The following is a 24,177-nucleotide window of genomic DNA, read 5'->3' as shown; positions in this document are numbered from 1 at the left end:
GGTGGGCTCAGTGGAAGGCACTGTGCGCGTATTCCCAGAGACTGAAGTCAGCCTCTTTCTTTCTTTTTCGGGGTCCGGGGGAGAAGAAGACTCTAAGGGGTCTGGTCAGTCTCTCAAGCCACTCTGCTTGTGAATAGCCATTGATTTTTGGATGCAAACAGTATCATTCTGCCCCAAGGGATCATTTCCAAGAGTGGTAGGAAAAAGTTATATTTTGGACCCTTTTCCATATCTGGGGGAGGGAATTATATTGATTTCGCATTTCTGGAAACTCTGCCTACTGGCCTAACATCAAGGGACTTTTCCTAGCCTGTTCTCTGGAGGTCTTTCTAAACATAAAACCAGAAACAACATCTCTGAAGGGCATCATTGAGCAGCCCACACTCTAGGATCTTCTGTCGTAGGGTACTCACTAGCTTAGCAGTTCAAATGGGAAAAGTATTCTTAGTCAATCGAAACTTTGTCCAGATCCTGGCCTATATAGGAAGCCTTTTTTCTCACTTAGCCTTATTATCAATTTTCTTCCAGGAGTGAAAGTGATGGTAGTGGTGAGTGAAGGAAGATTGTAGAGAAAGGAAGATGCAGGTTGAGAACTTGGGCTTTGATTGAGAATCTGGTAATAGAGAAAAACAATTCATTTTCCTAATGGGTTGTCACGCATATGCTGCCTAACCCTGGAAACATCTGAAGAGTATATCTAAGACATATCCAAGGAGCGTTAATGTGCTAATTCTCAGATCCTTTCTATCAGATTGTGTTGTTTTCAAAGATTAGGAAGTATGCTGTGAGTGGACTTTATTTTAAGCTTTGATTGCCCAGCTGTGGGCTAGGCCTCTGTTCTCTTATGATTTACTCCACCCTGGACCATGTGGGGACTCTGTGGTGAATGACGACAAACAGCAAAATCTTTGTTTCTTTTGAGGTATCTGACCTTAAGAGTGTGCTAGATCCTTATTCTTGTGTTCAGGGCTGCTGACCTTTGAGAACAACTCAGATACTTAGAAAAGTGACTCCTCCTTCAAAGATCAGGGGTGTGTCTCTGTCTTGCCTGCCGCATAGCTCCTAGTGTGGTTCATTGCATGAACAGGTGCTCGGGGATTATGTCTGGTTTTGAGGTAGGACATGGTCTCTATATGGAGTCATGGACCAGGAAAGGAACTTAAAGATCCACTGTTCTGTTCTTTCTGCACTATCCCCCATGGTCTTCGCTTGTACATCACTGGTGTGTGGGAACTTGCATTTTTCAAGGGAGTCCTTTCCCATCTCTGACAGCAGACTATTAGAAAGTTTGCCCATTTCCGTTGAAGAATGAAGAAAAGTACATTAAGTCTCTTTCAAGATGTACGAGAGTGCTGGCTTCTGTAGTTATAACTCCTAGGTATTTTAAGAACTAGACTCCAGTTGATACACTGATGAAGGAGGGGAGAGGCCCTGCTTAATAAGGAAGAGAAATGAAGGGTCGAGGTTGCTCGAAATGGCTTTGTGGGCTTTGGAGGGGCAGGTGTCTAACTGGTCACAGTTGCCTCTGCCCTTGTGGTGCAGGAAAAACTTTGCCCTGTCATTTGCCCAAGTGTAAAGGCCAGCTCTTCTGCAACTTCCACCCTAACTTCCAGTATCAAATCCTCAACTTAGTTTCTCCTTATTCAAGGTATTTCTTTGTTCTCCCTGCCATAATCACCGCTATAACACCGTCAACACGCACAGTCATAATTCTTCTCCCATGACAGCTTTCATCATTCTCTCTTAGCTGGGTCTGAAAATTTCGCTAGTTAGGGCAGTTTTGTGGATAATGAGATTAAATAAATGGACTTTAAGTTCTAAAGTTTGAGCTATGGCCAAAGAAAGCCTCATGATTTAGGTCAGCCTTCATGGGATAAGATTCTGGTAAGGATCCATGGTTACACTGCAGAAAGTCTAGAAGTTTCTAGAAATGGTGCAAGTCTGATCTCCACTTCAAATGGAAGCTCCTCTGAAAGTGTTACATGTATTAGTTAGTGGATTTTCTATATGGGAGAAACCTGCAGGGCTAATAGTCTATAAGAGTGACTTAAGTGGTTTTGACTAAGGTGATCTTAGTACCCAGACAAGAATTATCTGAGAGTTGGGGATCTTTCCAAGTGTCGTAGTTTCAAGGAGAGAAGGAAAAGGATGAATTGAAATTTATAAGAAGTAGGAATGAGTGTGAAGTACAAATTAGGGACATGAACTCCCATCAAGAAAGCCAAAGCCAGGATGCTACTGTGAGGCGTCTCTGGCAATTCAGTCTCAGAGCCAAATAGATAAGAGCATCAAAAGCTCTTTTAGCACAAATACAGGTATGTCCTGGAGGTCTGAGTTCTGTTTCATGTCCCCTTTCCTTTGGATAGATTGTTTTTAGTAGTGCCCTTCTTTCCTTCCTTCCTCCTTCCTTCCCTGTTTCCTTCCTTCCTTCTTTCTTTCCTCTTTCTCTCTCTCTCTATAAGGGAATGAAATTTTAGTGGGTGGAAGAAAAGGGAGAGTGACTATCAGTTAAGAGTTGAAAGACTAAAGTAGTCATTTGAATTAAAAAATATTTTTTAAAGCATCTTACTATTCCATTGTTTCTTCTTTATAATTGGGGATTTAACTTTTCATACCATCTCAAATGGTGGTGAGAACAATAGCCCGGAAAACGGAAGTCCTCTGTGCTCCCTCCCATCTCTAACACACTGTGTGATTTTAGGCAAATTTACCTTGTACCCTTTTCTACTTTTAGTGAAGTGGAAGTGCTCATCCTTATCTTGGTACTAGGAGATCTCTGCAAATGTAATTGAACTAAATCAATTAATTAAACAAATGAGTGCTAGACACTGTGCTAGACATGAAGGGAAAAAAGCTCAATTGTAGCAAATCAATTATTTCAGCAAATGTTTCTGAGCACGTGTTGAGTGCAGATAAGTGCTAGTAACACTTGGGGGTTCACTCTCTTGTCGAATTCAAGATACTGTAATTGTCCTTAGACTGGAACTGGATTTTCTTATTGCTGCGGTGTGAACGAAGGTCAGAATTTGTGAGGCATGTAGGGACAGCCCAAATTTTCGTGGCTGTTTTCCTGTGCTCAATGCCTGGTGAACATTTCCTGCCGACACTGCAAACTCACTCTGCCTGGTGGTTCCCTTTCCCTTGCCCCCTCATTGTGGCCCCTTGTATTTCAGATACCTCCTGGGGAATGGGGGAGGGGATGGAACATACCTGTTCAGCCCCCTCCACCACCCGAGGAGCATGCAATAACTGGAGTTCCTATAAATGAGTCTCTGACTTTATGCCCACATTCTGAGATGAGCTGAAGTTTGGAAAAGTACTTTGGAAAGTGGAAATCATTATATAAGGGTTGGCAAAACTTTCTATTGCTTGTAAAAGTCACACCTATTTTCTGTCTCAAGTTCTGCCCTCTTTTTTTGTGTGTTCCCTTAAAATTCGATGACTCCCAAGTTTGTGTGGCCACACAGTAGGAGCACTTGTATCTTTATGTCACTGTTACTCAGCCTGAACTATAGGGTGTGTGCCTAGATTCTCCAAGCTGGGGAGAGAATCCATTTTCCTGCCTTTACACAAGGAGCCTAGGGCTGCATCCATATCACCTTCAAAGGAATGGATTTGACTTCTTCATATGATGTCTTAGTTACTGCACTGTAAGTGTGGAAATCAGTTAGAAACTGAATTTTCTCATTCTCTTGCACAGTTACATTCTTCCTCCAAAGATAAGAAAATTGCATCAACCTTCACTGGGCTCCCATGGCAACTTGTTAAATTAGGTCAAGATGTGGGGACAGATAACATGGCTTGAAAGCCTGCCTGTTAGCTGAGTTAAGAATACATCAAATGCAGTGCTGGCTTCCGCCAAGATGTACCTTCCTACCTTACTGTGAACTGCTTACGGTTATCAAACTGATACCATCAGAGAGCTCCATTTTCTCTTGTTCGAAGATACATTATGAACCTCATCTAATTACCAAACAATCAGAGAGAAGTGGCCCAGTGTTTTCTATATATCTGATAGACTTAAGCAAAATGCTTTCCAGATCCTTGAAAAACATAAGCATCTCTGATTTTTTTTTCAATTTCAGTAGGTATAAAATAATATACAGGATTGTCAGTTAGTATTGTCCCTTCCTCACTGTCCCTCCGGCCCTATTTTATGGATGGTGAAACTGAGGCACAAAGAATGACTTACTCAAGGCCGTATCATTGCAGTCTGCACAGAAGGTAGCTCCTGAATTGAATCAAAGTGCCGCATGTCTCACCTGAGTATAAAATCTTTCTCCATGTTAAGAAACCAAAGCATACTCATTGGTTATCTCAGTTGTTTCCATAGAGGAGATTAGGGGCCTTGTCTCCCACTTGCCACTAATTAACACTGGATGTGTGTGGGAGGAGCGGGCAGAGCTAGCCTTTGGCTTCAGTCTAGAGTAACTGGTCTGTAAATCAACTTCATTCCAGATTGCCAGACATTGCTCCAGATAAGGAATCCATTCCTATGGCATTGAGTCAACTTGGTGGTAATGTTCTTGTTGTCAGTGTCTAGGTGTATCCCCCTCCTTTGAGTTGCAGTTGTGAATGAAGTGGCTAGGAGGTCTATTTTTTATCCTGGAGCCTGAAAGAGCTAAGCCCAAAGCCATTCATTAACTGTAACAAAATTATGTTTTATTCTGCTGTGCAGATTTATGAATAGATAGCCTCTCAGTTTCCTTAAGGCTAAATCTGGGACTATGTGGACTTCAACTTCCAAATATTTTGCATGAGACATCACACAAAAAACATACCAGTCTTGTAGGAAAGGTGCCCCGTGCGTTCCCCTGTAGGTCCTCTCAAATTGCTTCTGGCCTGAAATAAATCTTCTTCTTGCCATTTCATAGGTGATACCGGAGCCGGTCTAAAGTCATACAATAAGAAAGTTCCTCAGCTAAGCCCAGAAGAACCTTGGCGTTCTGGCTCATGGTTGAACTTTAGGGCTCAGTAACCCAACACTACTGCTAAAACATGTTTTTGAAAATAAACAACTTTGCTGCAAAAGGAAGTGCTTCAAAGCCCTTCAATTCAGAATGAAACCTGAGATTTGGCAGCATTACCTGAAATCACAGTTTTCTGAAGGAAAGCTGGATTGCAAAATAATCTCGGTGTGCTCAGGTATAAACAACTACTGAGGAAACTTTTGGTATGAGCCTAAGTTACTGATAAGGAGAGAGGGGAGGGGTCACCGGAGAAAATTATCAGTTCAGAGTGACTTTGTGCGGAGGAGTCTTAAAATTCTAAACCCAAGTGGATATGTTATTAGGCACAGTGTAGCGCTTTTTAATTTGGAGGGATTATTACCTGAGCCAAGCTCTGGAATATAGTCTTTATTTAAATACTGTTGGTATAAGACAGAGTGAATTGACTAAAGTTGAGAAGAACCAACTTGTTGACATGAGCACAGAACTCTGGTGTCCATTTTGTGCAGTAGCCTCCTTTTACAGGGCCTTGAGGTTCTTGGGCCAGGCCAAGCTGGAGCTGGCTTGCCAGAAGCCATCAAAGTCTCAATGTCAAGCATCCTTGGGCAGCACCTGGATGGATAGGAAGAAAGGAGCTGGAAAATGAGAAAGGCAGCAACAGAGTGTCTTCCCTTTCTGGCTCAGAGGGCCCTGTGATTATCTGGTTGCAGGAAGCCAGACAGACCCCCTCAGCCTAAAGGGAGCCTTGCTGCCAGCCAGCATCTTAGAAGCTGGGAGGGATTCTAATTGGTTGTTCTGTGTTTTGCTGTAGGTCTAAGGGGAGGGGGTGGAATGGATTTGGGGATCTCCCTGGAGTAATGGGTTAACAGGCTTCTCAGTTATGAGACTGATGGGAAATACTTTGGAGCATGAGGAAGCCCCCTGAAAGATGTGAACTGGATGGAAGCAGAAGCCCCTTTCTATTGCCTGCATAACAGTTTCACTGCTTCTGCCTTCTAGCTGATTCTTATTGTGACAATTTTTCTTAATCATCTGCCACCAGTAGAAAAAGATCACATGGTAGGAGGATTTAGCCTCACTATTAATTTTTTTTGAAATGTCTTTTAAAAGTGTGGAAAGTGGAGGTTCCTTGTTTCCGTCAGTTGCCTTTGAAGGCCATAACTGGCCGAACCACCTCCATGACTTGATTCAGCTACGGTAATACCTTGCAAGCTGTATTTGGGGCAGAAGGGGCTCACTTATACTTTACAAAATAGATCTCAAACCATGGTGCTATTTACAACTCTCTGAGGCCTCGTGGATGCCTGGATTTTGGATGGCAGGTAACTTGCAAATTGACTCAACTTTTCTGGGGACAGCCCCCCGCCTGTTTTAGAGGAGTCTCTGAGTCCCACATTTCTGGGGTCACTGTTTCTTTAACGAAATCTAACTACAAATGATGGAATTGGGTGGTGACTGTTCTGGAATTCCACTCTGTCTCCAGTTTGAAACTCCACCTTTTTCTCTTTGAAGTAAAATGTTTCCACTGAGCAGTTCAGCCAGTGTGCTGGGGGGGCATCCACACAGCTCTTGTTGCCTTTAAACAACAGGCCTTGGAAACTGCCCCCAACCTCTGTTGGGAAAGGCTCTGCCAGAGGTCCCAGATATTCCTGCTCTTGCCCCTTGGCATCTCGCTCTTTTCCCGGGAGGGCCTTTGCTGCTCTGGAGAATGAGCAGTGGGCCTCAGTGTAGAGACCTGATCCCAGGGAAGCTGTTCCCCTCCCTGTTCTCCTTAAACTGACTTTCATGGGACGCCTGCAGGTTGGACGGTTCTCACACCTGCTCTGTCACTTGGGTACGCCTTTAGATTTAAGTCCAGGTTAAACACACGGCGCAGGGCGGGCATCCCGTCTGTTTAACCATTGGTTACGTTTCAGGAGTGTGTCATGTAGGGGCTAAGCGCATGGGCTTGGGACCCAGGCAGCCTGAGTGTGTCCAGGCTTTGCCACTGACCGGCTGTGTCACCTTGTGCAGCTCACTTCTCTGTGTCTCAGTTTTCTCATCTGCAAAATGGTAATAATAGTAGTTCCTCTCTGATAGGGTTGTTGTGAGAATTAAATGACTACTTTATGGAAAGCACCCAGAACAGTGCTAGGTACATAGGAAGTACTCTCTAGATGCTGGTTGTTCTTTCATATTATTCTCCAACCCTGTTGTCTTTCAGTATAATTCTACATTTCTTGAGGTCAGGGGACAGTGTATTTTACTTAAAGAATTCCAGTAATTGCTAGCAGTGTCTTGGGGGCACAGCAGATATTTAATAGTGGATTAGGTCACTTCAGCTATTCAGCTCAACCCATGTGTGTGTTAAGCTCCTACTGTGTGCTAGACTCTTTCACAAACGTTATTTTTTTTAACCATCACCAACAACCACATGAGGAAGATTCTGTTATTCTCATTGTAAAAATGAGGGAATTGAGGTTCAGAGGGGGAAAGAGGTCTAGCTCCATGTCACATAGCAAACAGCAACAAAGATGCCTTTCAAAATTTTTCACAATGTCAGACAATTAGTAGGAAAATACCCAATACTAGTAGTGTGTTAGTTCGGTTCTGTGAGCAGCAGATGTCAAGACATGGTTAGACTTGCAAGAAACTCATTGGAGGGGGGAAACAAACCTCTGTGAAGGACAAAGGGGTAGGAGAGAGCAAGAGAAGGTGGGGGAGCCTTCAGGCCACGCCGCAGGTCTGGCCCCAGTAAAAGGAGAGGGAAGGAAGGAGATTTGGCTAGGAGGAGCCTCCAGCTGCAGCTCAGTTCCAAGAAAGGTCTGGCCAGGCTGACGGGGAGTCCTGGAGTCCGGGTTGCCCGGTGGAGGAGCTCTGCGTCTCAGAGGAATGGGCCTCGTGCCCCACCATGCTCAGTCCCTGGCTGGAGCAGACCCCAGGAAGTGTGGCCTTGGTGGGGATGTGGTGGATCCAGTCAGTTATGCCTCCTGCAGCGGGAGATCTGGGCAGCACATTGTCGTGGGCGCCACAGTCACGTGACAGCCACATCAGACCTGACTGCTAAATTTGGGTTGTCAGGCCGGCACAGCTTTTCTGTCTGGCTAGACGTACAGCAGGACTCAAGGCCGTGGTCCCAGTTCTCTTGGTGGCCCACCGTGCATGTTGTTGACTGTAGCTAACCAAACTGCATTGTCTTCCGTGTGACTCACCTCTCCCTGAGAGATAAGAAGAGTGAAAGTTCTCCTCATGTGAGTGAATGTGAAAGTTTAATCTCTGAGACGAGGATGGGACTCGCACTGCTGGAGAGGTGCTCACAGGTCACAGCTATGTGGAGGTGTTTGACATTCAGAGTTGAGGTGCTGTAGTTTCTTGAGAAGGCCCCTCGGGGCTGTGTTCTCAGTCCTTTCTTCTTTAAAGGCGTAGGTAGTGCATTTTCAGCTCATCACATTATAGTGGAACAAACAGGGTTTCTTCTGCCACCTCCATGCTGTTGTTAATATTCTGTTTTGTTATTCAACCCAGTCTGGCAACAATGCCTTACATTGGAGAGATGTTCAGATATCATTTGCTGTATAAATGCTTGAGAAATTTACTGCTCAAATGATCCTTCAGAATGTAGTTCACCTCCCCAAGAATTCTAATATGCTTAACTAGTCATCTCTCATCCTTGATATGCAAGGAAACTTTACCCCTGGGATAAAATAGATTCCAGAGACTGCATTAAGAATCTACTGAGAAAACAGAGGCTTCAGACTTCTCCAGTCTGATAGTCTAATGCTAATCAGCAAACACATCTTTCTTCTTTTTACCTAGATGCTTAGGAAGGCATTTTCTTTAGACTTTATATTGGTTGGAGAAAACATTTCTTTGGTTTCTAACAAAATTCTCACCCCGTACCCTCAAATCCAAACCCAGCCCATTTCTGGTGACTTCTTAAAACAATCAGTTACCTAGAAGACATCAGGAGGAAAAAGCTCTAAAGAAACCACTTCCTGACTTGAGCTTCAGCGGCTCGCTGTCCAAGTTTGCGTCGCAGTGTTATCTTGTACCTGGTTAGACAGAGTTCTTGGGTTTAGAGGAAAGAGGCAGCTGCATTTGAATGTAGGCTGCCCCTTTAAGAGAGGAGCGGTCTCCTTTCTCCTGCAGCCGCCCCCACACACGTGTGCTTGAGCACATGCAGGTGTGAGGAGCCCCAGCAAAAACAAGGGTCTTTCCTCCACACACCGGTGTGTGTCACTGTTTTGTTCTCAGGCCCAAGGCAAACTCACCAGGGAGCCTCACTTATGTCTGTCCCAGGTGAGGCAGCCTGGCCGGCTGTCACCGGCCCACTGGGCAGCCTGCCTTGGACATTGGTGGCTGGAGAGGATTTTCTGCTTTTCCTTTAGTTTAATGCTGATGAGATCCATCCCTTTACACCCAAACTACCTGCCTCTGTGGGGAATTCTGCTGGACTCTCTTTAGGTTGGCCCCACATCGTAGTTAGGTGGAGGGGTAGTTAGGTGGAGGGTGCTTGGTGAGGAGTATGAATAATTAGGGAAAAAAGCGCACTGGGGGAAAGAGGATCTAAGTCTGTCTGTGGCCGAGATTTCCCCAAACCATAAATGTCTGCGATACTTTCACTTGCAAAGTAGCGTGCATCTGCTCTGTCTTTTTGTGTGTACTGCTTTGAATTAGAGCCAGAACTTCACAGAGCTGTCTCTGCATGAAGAATCTTAACTGGCTATTCTCATCTACAATATTTAAAAAATTTTACATGTATATACTTTAACCTTTTTTGTTTTTAGCCTCCAACTTTCTCCTTTTCCAAAGTCGCCATGTAAAAGGCCAATTCAATTCTCAGAAGAATAATTGAATTTTATCTAGTGCTTTTGCTATGTTCTTTTTTTTGTCGATTCCATCTTTTTTTGTTGTCTTTCTTTGAAAAGTCTGCTTTTAAAAATACATTTTCTGTCGTTTCCTTCTTCTGTTTAGTTCCATTGTTGTATTTTGTATTATTCCCAAACTGCTCTGCGCCATGGTCACCTCTTTGTATAGATATACATATATATTTTTTTCATAATAGGAACTTAATTTACATCTCTCTAAAGTAGAGAGGAGCAGGGATTCCTGTTTCCATTTTATGGATGGGAAAACTAAAGTCCAGAGAGGTTAAGTGAGGTTCATAACATCACAGAATGAATCAGGGAAGAATTTGGATCAAAGTCCTGCCCCTTGGCTCCTCGTTTTGGGCTTTCCCATGGGCGTATATATGTATATATATGTGTATGTGCATATACATATATATTATATATACATAAATGTTATAGGTTACTGTCTGCTGTCATCTCTCAGTTCTCCACTACTTGACACTTTTTAAACATTTTTTTGAAATGCTTCCCTTTTTCTTTTGGTCTAATGTGTCAGAGACATAGACTTGACATCAAAGGCTGGTTTTAATTGATTTGAGAGCTGTTTTCTGACTTGTTTCTATTGTTCAATACTGGCTATTTCAGCAATAAATAAATGCAAGCTCATGAAGTTATTGCCCTTCATTATATTCGTGAAGTGTGTTTTTCAAGCACCTGTTAGAATGCTCTTTGTGATTATGAGTTGAATTATTAGAACTTATATCCCCAATTGTTGTCCTAGAGTTATTAGCCATTCATACAGGAACATATGTATGGAACGTATTGACTCCACAGTGATTCATTGAACCAAGGCATTGTTGACTAGTTGTAGATGTGCCGTATCTAGATCATGTTAGAGATGACATGAGATTGGGTCAGGGTTGGGGAGCAAAGGAAGGGCATAACTCAGAAGAAATGGGAGAAGGCACCTCTAAGCATAAAGCCAAGCCAAAAATATCAAGCATTCCCACCCTTTCTTTTCTTTTGAAAATTTTCCCAGTGCCTTGATTGCCAAACAGTTCAGCAATATCATCTCTTGAATTATTCATCCTCAGGCGGAAGTCTTTGTACAGCTTCAGGTTGAGTTTGGTCCAGAAGGCAAGAAGCAGTCAAGATGTCTTCCATTTGATGTGTTATTAAAGTTCATTTCATGAGGACTTAATGGAAATAGAGAGATTTTGGAATCTTTTGTGAATGATAATTTAGAAGGAGATTGACAGGAAGCGGGTGACGCTTAGACTCTGGGGTCACCCACTCCACTCCCAGAGATGGGCTCTCCTACAGTAGTGTGAAAGGAAAATAGGCTTGTGAACAGATGGGTCATTTCTGGATTTGAGTGTTCTGTTTTTGCCATCATCGTTTGGCTGTGGTAGAGACACCTGGGTGGAAGGGAGGGGCCAGTCAAGGCCTGTTCCTCTGTTTTAGGACCACCTGCCAGATGTGTGCTATCAGGGCAGAGTCAGCCCTGTTGCAAGGGTGGCCAACCATGAGAGTTTCATAGGTTAAAATAAATGTAGTGTCTTGCCCACACTGAGGTATTTGATTTGACTTTTAGCATTGAGCTAAAGAGATTAGCTTCTCAAAGTAGCAAATTAATCCCCAAAGGACAGAAGGTGTGGTCATTTTTATTTTGGGGAACATGTTGATGAAACGTAGCCTGGGAGTCACCCATATTGTTTGGTCCCAAATATAGTTTAATAGAGAGAACCAGTTGGGTCGCTTTTTAAATCCTTACATCTTTCCTCAGAGGAGGATTGTTTACTAAGACAGTTCAGTAAATGTTTATTGAGCACCTGTCAGAGACCAGATACTATACCAGGCACTGAGAAAATAAGGATCAATAAGATAGAGTCCATGCTCTTGGGAGCTAACAACTGGAGTCATTCATTAACAGATGGCATTTTGATTGTTGGTGTTTGTCGAGGAGGCATCGTTCTAGGCTTGGGATTACAGCAGTGAAAAAACACAGTCCCACCCTTGGGGCATATATTCCGGTGCTGAGAGAAATAGATAGAGCAAACCATCAGGCTTGGTTTTAGTGCAAGCAAACCACAAGGGAGGCTGCCTGCGAGAGTGACTGCCCGTGCTGACCTCTGGCTGTATGGAAGTCAACTCTTAAATGCTAGCCTCGCGCTGGGGTACAGATGACAGAGTGAGAACTTGCAGTTGAAATGAAAAGGAAAAACTGAAGTCCCATCCTGAACCCCGTTCACTAGCAGGCAACCCCCGAACCTAGAAGATAAGAAGAAAGATACTGACAGATTGCCAAATGCAAAGGATTATTATCGAGAACATCTTAACTAAAATTTTGTCCAAGCTCATTGCTATATATTTCTTTAAGTTGCTCCCTCTTTAGACTCAGAGGGAGCAAAAAAGCAGGGTATTTTTAATGAACAACCCTCATCGAGATAGATGGTGGGCTTACCAGTTCCTAGACAAGGAGAGGGGACTTAAAATATGATCAAAATGAGTAGGAATTTACTCAGAGCTTTGCCTTTTAAGAAAAAATGAGACTGTAACCTTGGATTTGAAGTGCCTTGAGGGTCCCCTCTGGAGGGAAACATCTTTCTGTGCTTTGCTCTCCTGGCTTGGGGTCCCACCAGGTACCCCACCTGATATGTCTTCTTCTGAGGTTGTATCATGTTCTCCAAATCAGAACTGTCGCTGTTGTACTAGGAATTTTCCTCTTACCCAGAAGCAGAGAAGAACAAAGCAGTCAGAGGAAATCCCCCACTGCAGCCAGTGAGGGAGAGCGAGGGAGCAGACAGCAGGGGGTGTGGAGTTGGGTGTGTGTGTGGTGCCCGCCCCCACTCCCTCCCGCACTGCCTCGGAGAGGGACTTCCTTCTAACAGGGACCCCTCTGTTGTTGTGGCTCAGGGCTTCGAGTTGAGAAGCATAGTTTCCCAGTGATGCCACCGGATTCCTGATGCGTGACACCCCAGGGCAGCATGGTGAAGGACGCCGTTGACTGCCTTGGGGCCCCCAGACAGGGACACCATTGTGAGTCACATTTAGTATGTGAGCTCCCCCTTCCCATGACTGGCACTATTCTTAGTACCATTCTCTGCTCCCTGGGACAAAGGTCACTGAGACCACAGTCCAGTTGGGTGGGTGGAAGGGGCCGGGCCCACGGGTGAGGGGGGTGCATGGAGAATGGAGAAAGAGGCTTTACAGTTTTAGGATATTTTGGAGTAAGGGCAACGGATGGAGCCCTGCAGCCCTGGGGATTTGGACAGACCTACACTAAGTAATACAGAAGCATCCTCTATGAGAGTTGTAACTGGGGGTGCTAGCCTTATTCAGTGTTTCGAAAAGTCTGGGGCATGAGAACTTCCCACGGGCTTAGACTCGGATGTTGCTGGGAGGTTTGCTGGCAGGTCAGGGTAGCCAGTATGCATTCCAACCCTAAACTCCCTCCTAGCTGTGGGCTTCCCAGTGGCCCTGATTCCCTCTCAAGGACCTGAAGTGAGAGTGACACTTGGTTGTGGAGACAGACTGCTGTGTTAGACCGTCCACCAGTCCAGTCAGGGGACCAGCTCACCCTGAACCCTTCACTTGTGCCCTGACCCAGCATTTATGGCTTTGAGAATAATCCTTGTTCTTACTATTCTTTTGCTCCCCACAACTGAAAGGGCAGAGTAGGAGTCATCAGAAAGGTACTAGGAGGAATCATGGCTTCCTTTCCTTTGGTTCCACAATGTGGGCTTTCTGAAGGGTGAGCAGCGACTTCCAGAAAACCAGGGTGAGGGCACTGTGGGTTCCCGTTAGCCTTGAGTGGGCTTGCAGGACTTTTCTTCAAGAATTGGGGGAAGGAGACTTGAGCTGACATCACCACTATTTTGACTTTCCTATTGTGAAGCTAATCAGAGACGCTCCTTCCTGTTCCGGTCCCTTTGCTTTCTTCAGGCATCTGGTTTTCCTATTGGTGTAAATAGAAAAAAGAGTTTGAGAGCACCGCACCTAGGACCTGCGCTCCTGGTTTCTGAATTCCACGGTTTCACATTCCTGTGAACAAAGGAAAACCACAGGGAGAAAAGACAAGGACTCACTCTGCCCCCTGGCCGTCTACACAGACGTCAGGGGTCAAATACGCACAGAGAAAGGGGAGCAGGGCGTACAGAGCCTGCTTCTCTGACTTTTCAGTTCAGAAAATGACACTGGCAGGAGCAACAGCAAGGAAAATTCTGTCTGAAATTCCTTCCTCTGAGAGCTGGTTCTAGCAACAGGCATTGAAGTCCCCTTCTCTGCTTCATGTCCAGTCTCAAGGACAGGAGAATGTAGCCTGCCCTTGGGCCTCCCTCTCAGCAACATGGGGTGTGCTTGCTGCTCCCTGCCAAGGACCATGACTTGCCTGGCAGAAGAAGCCCCGATGTTTCCTTCCTTTTCCTTGGTATAATTAGCCTCCTTCTCCCCAAAGGGATTTAAAGATAAATAGTGTGAGAGAGGTTTCAGGGTGAATAGTGGGAGGGAGAAATAATGAAGTAACATAGCCTAACCACTGCCACAAGGGGACCATATAATTGGGCTGGAAATGTCACCTGTGGAGGTGGATGCTGAGGTCACTAGTGGTCAGATGGCCGGGAGAAACATTGGCCATCCAGTGTCCTGGACTGCCATGAGGGGTGGGAAAGACAAGATGATTTTTAAAGCCACGTTCTTTTGTGCGTTGGTTCACTGCAATCAAGCAGGCGGTTTAGATGCCAGCCTCTGAGTTGGTGTTGTGTAGGGGCAATGTAGTGTTGACATGAAGAAGTCGGGAGTCAAACTGCCTAGGTTCCAGTCACGGCCACTCCACTTCTGATCTGAGTGGCCTTGGACAAGTTACATAGCCATGCAGTGTGTCAGTTTTCTGTGCTGTAAAGTGGTGAAAACAAATGCAATAACAATAGCATCTATCCTGTGGAATTACTGTGAGGAGTAAATGAGGTGGCTATAAAGCATCACACAGAGTGTGGCACATAGTAGGTGCACCAGAAATCATAGCTCTTGTACATAGTTTTCTTTGCCTGAGGTCTTAGAGCAACCTGTCTCTCTCTTTTATCTCTGTAGTCTGTGGTCTTGACTCAGGAGAGGACTGTGGACTCCCCGGCTCATGGACATAGTTCGGGGTAGCTGATTTGTCTTTATATGTTTCTCTTCAGGGATCCTGGTGGGTGTAGTCATTTTGCACTTCTTCAGGAAATTTAGTATGTCACAAGCTGTTGCTTTTTCTTACTTTTTTCCACCAGAAATTCCATAGCATTTCTTAATAGAGATTTGTTTTCTTACTCTTGCCCATCAGGATGGTTTCTCATTGGATTCCTCACGTAACCTCACATTTAGTCCTTTGAGCCCAGGCAGAGAGTAGTAGCTGGTAACTTCACTCAGCTCCTAGGAAACTGAAGATGTGTCTGAGTTGTATATTAAATGGTTTTTAACAAGGGATAGCAACAGAGGAGAGTAAGGCTTTACCAGTGTAGCCCTCTGGGGTATGTTAATTTATTTTATAGGCATTTACTGAATCATTTTGTTCTAGAATATGTGTAAGATATTTCTTGCAAGATAGTTTTAAAGAGCTCAAGATGCATTCTTAGAAGGATGAGGGAGAGATATTTTGTTTTCCATATTTAGCTTGGGGTGTGCCTAGGAGGAGCGCTGGAAACCACCAGTAGGAAGCTATTATTGAAGGAGCACTTCCTCTGGCTGTCCCATGGTCACGCAGCTCAGTTGCTGTTTCCTCATAGGCGCCCGTGCAGGTTGCGCTCGTGCTGGGAGGCTGAAGGCCGGAGCACCAGACCCAGCACCACCATTTTCTAAGTGTTCCTTGGAGCAAAGTCACGTTACTTTTCTGAGCACCCTTTTTGGCACCAATAGGATGGAAACAATGAGACCACTTGTGCTTGCCTCTGGAGAGGGGTGGGGAGTGGCTTTTAGGAGCAAGCAAAATGATGCATATGAACATGTCTTGTAGAAGTATAAGACAGAAGAAGAGATTACCCTTGTGGATCATAAAGGACATTTATCTTTTAGATTGAGAGGGAATCTAAAAGCTTGTTTCCTATCAACTCTATTTACTTTGGATTAGACAAATTTGAAACTTAGGTTAAGGATTAGGGCCTTGAACAGTCAGGTTTTCCTTTACGAGGGAGAGCATCAGGCTTCCTTCTACACAGACTGGGTCTTTCCGAGTCCCACTCTGTCCACACTGTTCCCGAGATGGTGGTATAAGACACACTGTAACGTGTAACAGGCAGCACAGACCCTTGAACCCGTGTTTGTCTCCCTGGCTACACCCATAAATAAGACAGGGATAACTGGCAGCATTGTCATTTCTGAATAGAAAGTTAGTCCAAAAGGACATCTACGTGGCTTGAATCCTTTAGCATAAGATAAATTGACTGTCAGAGTATGCCAGGCCTTCCAGAGCTAAGATCTTGGCAGTGTGGGTGGCTAAGACAAGAGAATAGTGCGTGTGTATGTAAGTTAGAATATGCTGAACCCATGAAGAATTTCTGAGATGGTCCTCACCTGACCTCTGAGGATTTCCTGGGTGGCAGGTTAATCCCTCACAAAGTCATGATGCTTTCCTTTCTTATTGTGGGAGCTTGCCTGGGATTGGCCTAGGAGGACGGCACGGTGGTGGAGAAGAGTATTAGGACCAGAAGAGCATCTCACTTCTGTACCCTTGTTAGATCACCTAGGATAGTGATCCTTCCCACTTGCAAATCAGGGACTCCAGAGGAGTGCTTATGAGCTGTGACTTCTGATTGGAGCTGGGAAAAAATTCCTTAATAATACCTTTCTTACTTCTTCAGGCAAAAACAATGACAGTTTTTGAAAGCACAAAAGATTATGCTGATATTCTAAAGTTTAGGGTAGACCCAGTATTTTCTCTCTAATTTGCATAGCAATAAAAATTAACTGACCCTTAAGTCAATCAAAATATGGCAATTGATATATTGTCTTAAGTGCTTTTTTTTGGTCAGAAGTTCTTCACCTTTCAGTGTGTTTGAGCTCGTAGCACCTCTTCCAACATTTGTTTTATATGTTGCCTTCATTTTCTCCTGGCTGGTGGACTGCGAGAGGAGGGAACCAGGAGTGCTGTGTAATGGGATTAGTCCCTGTGAGTGCTGAGCATCTGGTGTAATGATTCACACTGGCTTGTATTTCCAGGCAGTGGACCAATCCAGCTGTGGCAGTTTCTTCTGGAATTACTCACTGATAAATCCTGTCAGTCTTTTATCAGCTGGACAGGAGATGGCTGGGAATTCAAGCTTTCTGATCCAGATGAGGTAAGAAGGGAGGGACTGGAGAGTCACTGAGGGAGGATGAGAGAGAACTCTGGAAAGGGGTTGTGTGTGCCTGGATGACATTTTCGAGGATTTGAATCCCAGATCTGCCACTTGCTACTTATGTGACCTCAAACAAGTTATGTAGCCTGTCTGAGCCTTTGTTTCATCATTTGGAAAATAGAGAAAATATCTGGGTTGCCCATTTGTTTTCCAAGATTAACTGATATGATGCACATAAAGTGCATGGCACATAGTAGGCCCTTTGTAAATAGGAGTTGGCTTCTCTGACTTAGCACTCTTCCTGACCCTGTGGCTCTGTGAATCTGAAAGGGGTCAGACAATTCAGGAGCCCTGGGAAGATGGGTACAATTGGTTCATTAATTCATTCTTTTATTCAACAAATGCTTATTGAGTGGTTGCTCTGTGCCATGCCCAATTCCGAGGCTAAAAGACGATGAATGAGAGAAAGCATCTCTGTTCTGGCAGACATGAGAAGATGTAGTACCCCAGGACAGAAAAAATGCTTCCTGTTAATGAAAGGCAGGTATGATTGCAGCCCAGCTCTGTTCCACTCCCTCACATTAGATTTTATGCTTTCAAAGCAAGAACATTCTGCTAATAATGTCGGGAAAGAGGAGAGTCCATGGTGTTGCTTTTCTTATTTTTCAATATCAGAGGCTTTAACTCTATTACATAGAAGTTTCGGGCCACTGTGTTTTCATCAACTTAAAGAATCAATTTGACTGCCATCCTTGCCCACTTCTCGAATATTGGAATTCAGAAGAGAGAGGTCTGAAAAGTATCTTCCATGGACATGAATCTCTAACCATCTTACTTGACATCATGGGTCACCAGGAATGGGTATAGGCATATAAACATATATATTTGGATTATCCTATAGATTTTTACCTCTCCTTTTTATTATCATTTTTTAAAATTTCAGGTGGCCAGGAGATGGGGAAAAAGGAAAAACAAACCTAAGATGAATTATGAGAAACTGAGCCGTGGCCTACGCTACTATTATGACAAAAACATCATCCATAAGACAGCGGGTAAACGCTATGTGTACCGTTTTGTGTGCGACCTGCAGAGCCTCCTGGGGTACACGCCCGAGGAGCTCCACGCCATGCTGGATGTCAAGCCCGATGCCGATGAGTGATGGACACCAAAGGGGTTGGGGAAACTCTGCTGAGACATTTCAAAGAACAACCACATCGGTTGGACTCTTAATTTTTAACTGTTATTCTATTTTTAATTTTCCAGAACTCATTTTTTACATTCAGGGGTGGGAGCTAAGTCAGCTGCAGCTATAATCAATTGTGTACAGTTGGAAAAGGAGAGCCAGGACCTGTAGGGTGGGTGGGACAAGAAATTCTTGAGTAAATTTTCAGGAGAGAGAGAAAAGGGTCTTCTTAGGAGCTTGAAGAATTTTGCTTAAGGGAGAAAGAAGCTAATGTATCCAGTCATTTTTTAAAATCATCCTTGAAAAAAACGTCTTGAGTGATGGACCTATTAGCAAAAGAAATTGATGCATCAGGAGTCATGAAACCTATGAAAGGCAATTAATTTCCTTTTGTTTTTAGGTGTGGGAGGGCAAAAAAGAGGGAGGTGGGATAAAACATTTTGTTTGGGGATGCACTAAAAACCAAGGACTATTTACTTTTTACTCTACTTTCAAAACGAAGATGGACTTCCGTGGGGTGGGGCCAAAACTGTTTTTGTGTTAAATTTTATTTTATTAAATTTTGTGCCAGTATTTTTTTTCTTAAAAATCGTCTTAAGCTCTAAGGTGGTCTCAGTATTGCGGTATCATGCAAGTTGGTTTTTATTTGCTGGCTGAGGATTCTGTCACAGTGAAAGAAAACTGTTTATATAGACCCCACTGGAAACGCAAAGGGCTGTCACTGAGATCGGGGATCCCAAATTCATGTGACTTATGTATGAAGGAAAAAATAATGCTGATCTGAGTGCAAGGGAACTGTGCATGTGAATTTCATCTATAATTTAAAGAAGTTATCACACCCTCTACTTATTTGCCATTAGTGAATTCTCGGGGTTTGGACTTAACGTTGAGCTAAGAAGCATTAAGTCTTTGAACTGAATGTATTTTGCAGCCCTGGTTTTGGACCACAGTAAATGTAGGAGCTCTGTTGACACCATGGAAAGGAGGTCAAAGGAGGAAGATTGACTTGGTTGTTTATTGGTTCTATGCCTATAACATGTATGACTTGGAATAAAGGCTGTGTGCATGGGCATTACCCCTCAGGTCTCAAGAAATAAGTCCTGAATGCATGTCATTCCGAACTAACACTCTACACTTTCTCCTTTATGTTTTATTTCCCCAGTACCCCACATTTATTGCTTTCCCCCCACTCTGTTATTCAGTAGAGAGAAATGTACAGCTTTCTGATTGATGAGTGAAGAGTAATTGCAGACATGAGACCAGTTGAAGTGTCTGATGAAGCCATTTAGACTTACTGGGTTTTAGGAGCAATGGAAATTAAGGTTGCGTATATGTAAAATGTGGGCTTGGCTGTTTTGGGGAGAAGTGCAAGGCTTTCCTTTGAAGAATTTAGGCTAGTTGAGTTGGATGTCAGGTGAGAGTGTGTATGCAAAGTGAATAGTACAGATGCTGTTAGGTCCTTGTGCTTGGATCTGTTATCTTGGCACAGGGCAGGGGAAGGCTAATAATTGCAGAAGAAACAATGACTTGAAGGCAAAGGAAACATAAGGAAAGGAGCTTGAGTGAAGAAAATAAGGTGGTCCATGAGTTATTCGCATATTTGTAGTTCCCCCAAAGCTTAACTACAAACGTAATCAACTGAAGCAGTCGTCTTTCTACTGGTTGTAAAGGGTGATCTGAAAATGGGGTTTTGAGGGGGAATCTAACGTCTAACTAGTGAGGAAAAGTGCCTAATACCATTAGAATCCCCCCACTATAAAGATGCCCGATTGAAAAGATGACGACAGAGGGGCGGCTTTACGGACGTCCGTGAGAGAGGTGGAGAAGCATTTAAGATGGGCTTCTCAGGGCTAGCCTTTTGGGCTCCAGCTGAGAAACTGGAAGTACTAACTACCTTCTAGCATATCCTCAAGAAAGTGGATTGTTTACGCCCAGGTCCTCTTGCAGACCCTCAGTTATCAGGAACTTAGCTCTCTGACTCATGAGTTTTCTCATACCGATCAATCGGAGCATCCACTCGGAAAGCAAAGGCAGAATTATCCCAGCTGTGTATTTTGATCTTCTTCTGGATGCAGGTGCCTTAATGAAGCTCTCGAAATATTTTAGGAGCTGCTCAGGGAGTGTTAGGCGGAACTGTTTGGACTACATTGTTTTCTCTTAGATTATGTGATCTTTGTTGGGCACTGACAAAGGTATGTGTGAATGAGCATACGTGTGTGTGCGTGCGTGTGTGTGTGTGTGTGCATGTTTGCAGACATGCAAAACTGCAGCTGAGATAATACCTGGGTTTTCTAGTTAAGTCTTTCCACATTTCAGTAATGGGCGAGAATAGAACCAAGGCTGGGCATCGGTCGTTGCTTGCTGTTTGCAACCAGGCATAAAATCACTTTCTCAACTCATCAACCTTTCTCATTAAATTTATGCTGAAAACTCCCCTTGTGTGAGTGTGTCTAACTCCATAGCAGAATAGATGTAAGAAAGTGCCTCCTCATGCTCCTCAGCCCGCTTGTTTGCTAAGATGCCCTTTCTCTCTAGTTCCACCGTTTTCAGTATTTGTAGATAATGTATTAGTTAAGACAGCTTTGTCAATCTGGCCAGATGCTTTTTCTCCTTCTGTCCAAAGGCCAGAGACCATCCCAGGAAGAGTGGTGGGTGGTTTATACACTGGAAATGTAGCAGAATTGTTGCATTTATGCTTTTTAAAAACACATGTTAACTTCAGAGGAAGGATGGGCAAATCTGGTTTAGCTGGGTGAAACCCTTATTTTCCTGGAGATGCCTTACCCCATGGCGGTTTTGGCTGTAGGGTTCAGGGTTACTTTTGTTGCCCTCTCCATTCGGCGGAGGGACTGCCCTACACAGAGCCCTGGTCTTGTGGCTGTGGGGATTGGAGGTAGCATTCAAAGATCAGATGTGCTTTTCCTCACTTTGGAGACAAACACTCTGGGTTTTAGAGCATTAACCTGCCTAATCTTCATGGTGAAAATTACACCTTCTCTATTCTAGTCATGCTGTGCATGCTGCTGTCTCTGTTGGGGTCTATATAAATGTGTTGAAATGGTATCTACATTCCAAAGAAGTTTCAAGGAACCATAAATATATGTATACGTATACATATATAAAATATATATATAAAAATGAAATTATCTCTATCAGGAATACTGCCTCAGTTATTGAACTTTTTTTAAGAATACTTTTTTTTTAAGCTGAGAAGTATAGGGGTGAAAAAGATGTTATATTGTGTTTGACTATTTTCCAACTTGTATTTTCATATAATTTATATTTTTTAAAAGCTGAAAATTTAAAAGCAAGATGAAAAAAGGAAAAGCAGGTGCTTTTTAAAAATCAGAACTGAGGTAGCTTAGAGATGTAGCGATGTAAGTGTCTATGTGTTTTTTTTAAAAAAAATGCAAAAAAATTTCTTATGGGGGAGTTTTTTGTTTGTTTATTTTAGTAGCTGATGCTGGCACATCATTTTGCTGGAGAGTTTTTTATATACTGTAGCCTGATTTCATATTGTATTTTAAACTGTGTGAGATTAAAAACAAAGAAATTCATTCATAACAATGTGGGTTTGACTCGCTTCTTTTCTGTCTGGTTCGTGTGTGAAAGCAGGACAAATAACCAGCCAGAGGCAAGCACAGGAGGGAACACGGTTCAGTCTTGCTGATATCACTAGCTTGGGACCATTTTAGATAAAGATTTCCAAATAAATTGAGAACTATAATAGGAATATAAGGAAGTATAATCTAATACCCCAGTTATTGAATGTATGGTGTCATCCTTTGTGGAATGTCCCTGGCCTTGTCATACCTCATTTTGTTCATGTCTGAAGGATTAAGAGCCATGTGAAGAAAATTTTTAATGACTTGGCAGATAAACATTTGATCCCAAACTGGCTGAAGTTCCTGATATTAATAGAGAAAGTTGAACATCTTTAGTCAATATTCTGGACAGGAACAGTATTCACGTTTCTTCTTCTGATACTAATTTTGCTCTGTGCCAGTTTGAACCCATCACATCCGTCTCCTTGGCCCCAACTCTTACTGGAGCTGAAAATTGGGAATGATAATATCTGTCAGAACCCCCAGCAGCTCACGTCATGAGTGAAATCATATTCGTAAGTGCTTTGGGGAAGAGTGCTTAGGAACACATCCTGCATGGTGCTTTTCTCTTGTTGTTGAAACTGTAGAAGGTGGATGTTTTTAATTAACACCAGCATTTGCAACACAAATCCCAACTCACAGCTGGAAAGAGAAGTTTTGCTGAATCGTTCACAAAGAGAGCTCTGTTTTTGGAAAATCTGTTTCTTCAGGCCTGGAGCTTGAGGTTTGCTGAGTGCACATTAAATACCGACTGTGTGGTCTAGTGGTCAGGGAGCTGGACTGGCCGCGAGGGGGGGTTCTGGGTCCTACATCGCAGTCGAGCCACCACCACTCACTGGGAGACTTGGGGAAGATGGCTTGAGGTCTTTTATTTTTTAGTCTTCAGCTGCAAACCTGGGCAAAGCCACAATTCCTGAGCCAACCTGAAGCCACATCTGCGCTATTCTCCCCCTGAATAAACAGTACACAGAGAATAGGTTTCTGCCTCAGTCAAGGATTTGGTAGGAGAGCTTCCCTTCAGTGCCAAGTTGCTGTTATCCCCCAAAGTATCTGATTTAATGCTGACCAGGTAAAAAGTTACAAGATAGGCTTGAATGAAATCAGCTTAGACTGCTGTTTCTCAAACTTGGAGCTAGAGTTTAGCTGGGGAACTCTCAGACAACTGGGCTTTGGTGATCTCTCTTCATGCTGCTGCTGAGACCACCATATTGAAGCTGTGATGGTGGGAGCTGGGGAGAGGTAGTATCTTCTAAAACAGCTGCAGGGTTTGAGGGAATGGGTAGGGTGAGGATAGAAGGAGACACAAGGAAAACAGGAGCCGTTCAAAGAAGCTGGTGGTCAAAAATCGATAGATGTGACAGGCTTCCGGGAGGTTGTGGGATGAAGTGATTGCCCGAGGCTAGTTTGGCCTACCACCGCTTTGGCTTTGGAGTAAGCTACAGCACCTATGCCCCCACCCAAAACAATTGAGCAACAGAGCTTTCCTGTATAATCAAGTACAACTATTTTAAACTAAAAAGGAGGAGGATTGTGATTTGTGCTTTCGGTAAAATGAGGCAGGCGGTGTAGACTAGAGGTTTCACACGGCTGACTGTGGGCTGCTTCTGTGCCATAGAGATGTTCAGTTTGGCGTTCGCAGTGTTGGGACTCACGTGTGCAGCGCTAGTGAACAATGGGCTGCAGTAGGGTCATGGGGTCTTCGAATTCTGGCATTCCTTTACAGGACACTGAGTAAAAGATGCCCCCTCTAGATGAACATGAATCTCCTATTTAGTTTCTAGTAGGTCAGCCCCAACACTTACATTCCTGCCAAGTCTCTGTAGAGTTTGGCTTTGTGACCCCTGTGAAGATATCTCTCCACATTCCATGTTTACTTGGCATGAAACTCTTTTATTCTAGAACCGACAGTGGAAGAAAGTACAAGAGGTCATCAGGTTCATCAGAACCATCTGACTTCTAAGCCGTTGTCTTTTCCGTGATGCCGTGTTGCCACCCAAGAACTCTGAAAGGTCTCCTTTGGTGATGGCTGGTTGATGGCTCACCATCTGCAGGAACCACAGCCCTCGTTACTAAGAGGCACACTTCATACGCCAAATATAGGATGACAGTCTTCTTTCAGAAGGAAGCCTTTCCACTTCCACAGCTCTTTCCAATCCCTCCTTTCCCCAGTGGCTGCTCTGGGAAGGTGGTTTGTGGTGCAGTTCCAGTTGTACAGAGGCCTTTCTCTAGCTCAAATATAGAGATACTTGAACCTCCAAGAAGCTAGTGCAAGGACTTGGCCAATGCCATTTTATGGGTATA

General features: G+C 43.8%; 1 protein-coding gene across 8 annotated transcripts in view; it reads left to right on the top strand.

The window, feature by feature from the left end:
• Nucleotides 1–21,838, top strand: part of ETS1 (ETS proto-oncogene 1, transcription factor) — a 125,180-nt gene extending 103,342 nt beyond the window's left edge. For all 8 annotated transcript variants that reach the window (XM_023645121.2, XM_070272941.1, XM_070272942.1 and 5 more), the window contains 2 exons: nt 16,970–17,088; nt 18,032–21,838. In XM_023645121.2, the coding sequence (XP_023500889.1) occupies nt 16,970–17,088; nt 18,032–18,247 (335 nt within the window). In that variant the 3' untranslated portion in view covers nt 18,248–21,838. The remainder of the gene's footprint in view (nt 1–16,969; nt 17,089–18,031) is intronic.
• Nucleotides 21,839–24,177: the final 2,339 nt, after the last annotated feature.

The sequence above is a fragment of the Equus caballus genome, chromosome 7, assembly GCF_041296265.1.
Source record: "Equus caballus isolate H_3958 breed thoroughbred chromosome 7, TB-T2T, whole genome shotgun sequence".
In the NCBI taxonomy this organism is placed as follows: Eukaryota; Metazoa; Chordata; class Mammalia; order Perissodactyla; family Equidae; genus Equus; species Equus caballus.
This window is presented reverse-complemented; position numbering and strand designations above follow the sequence as displayed.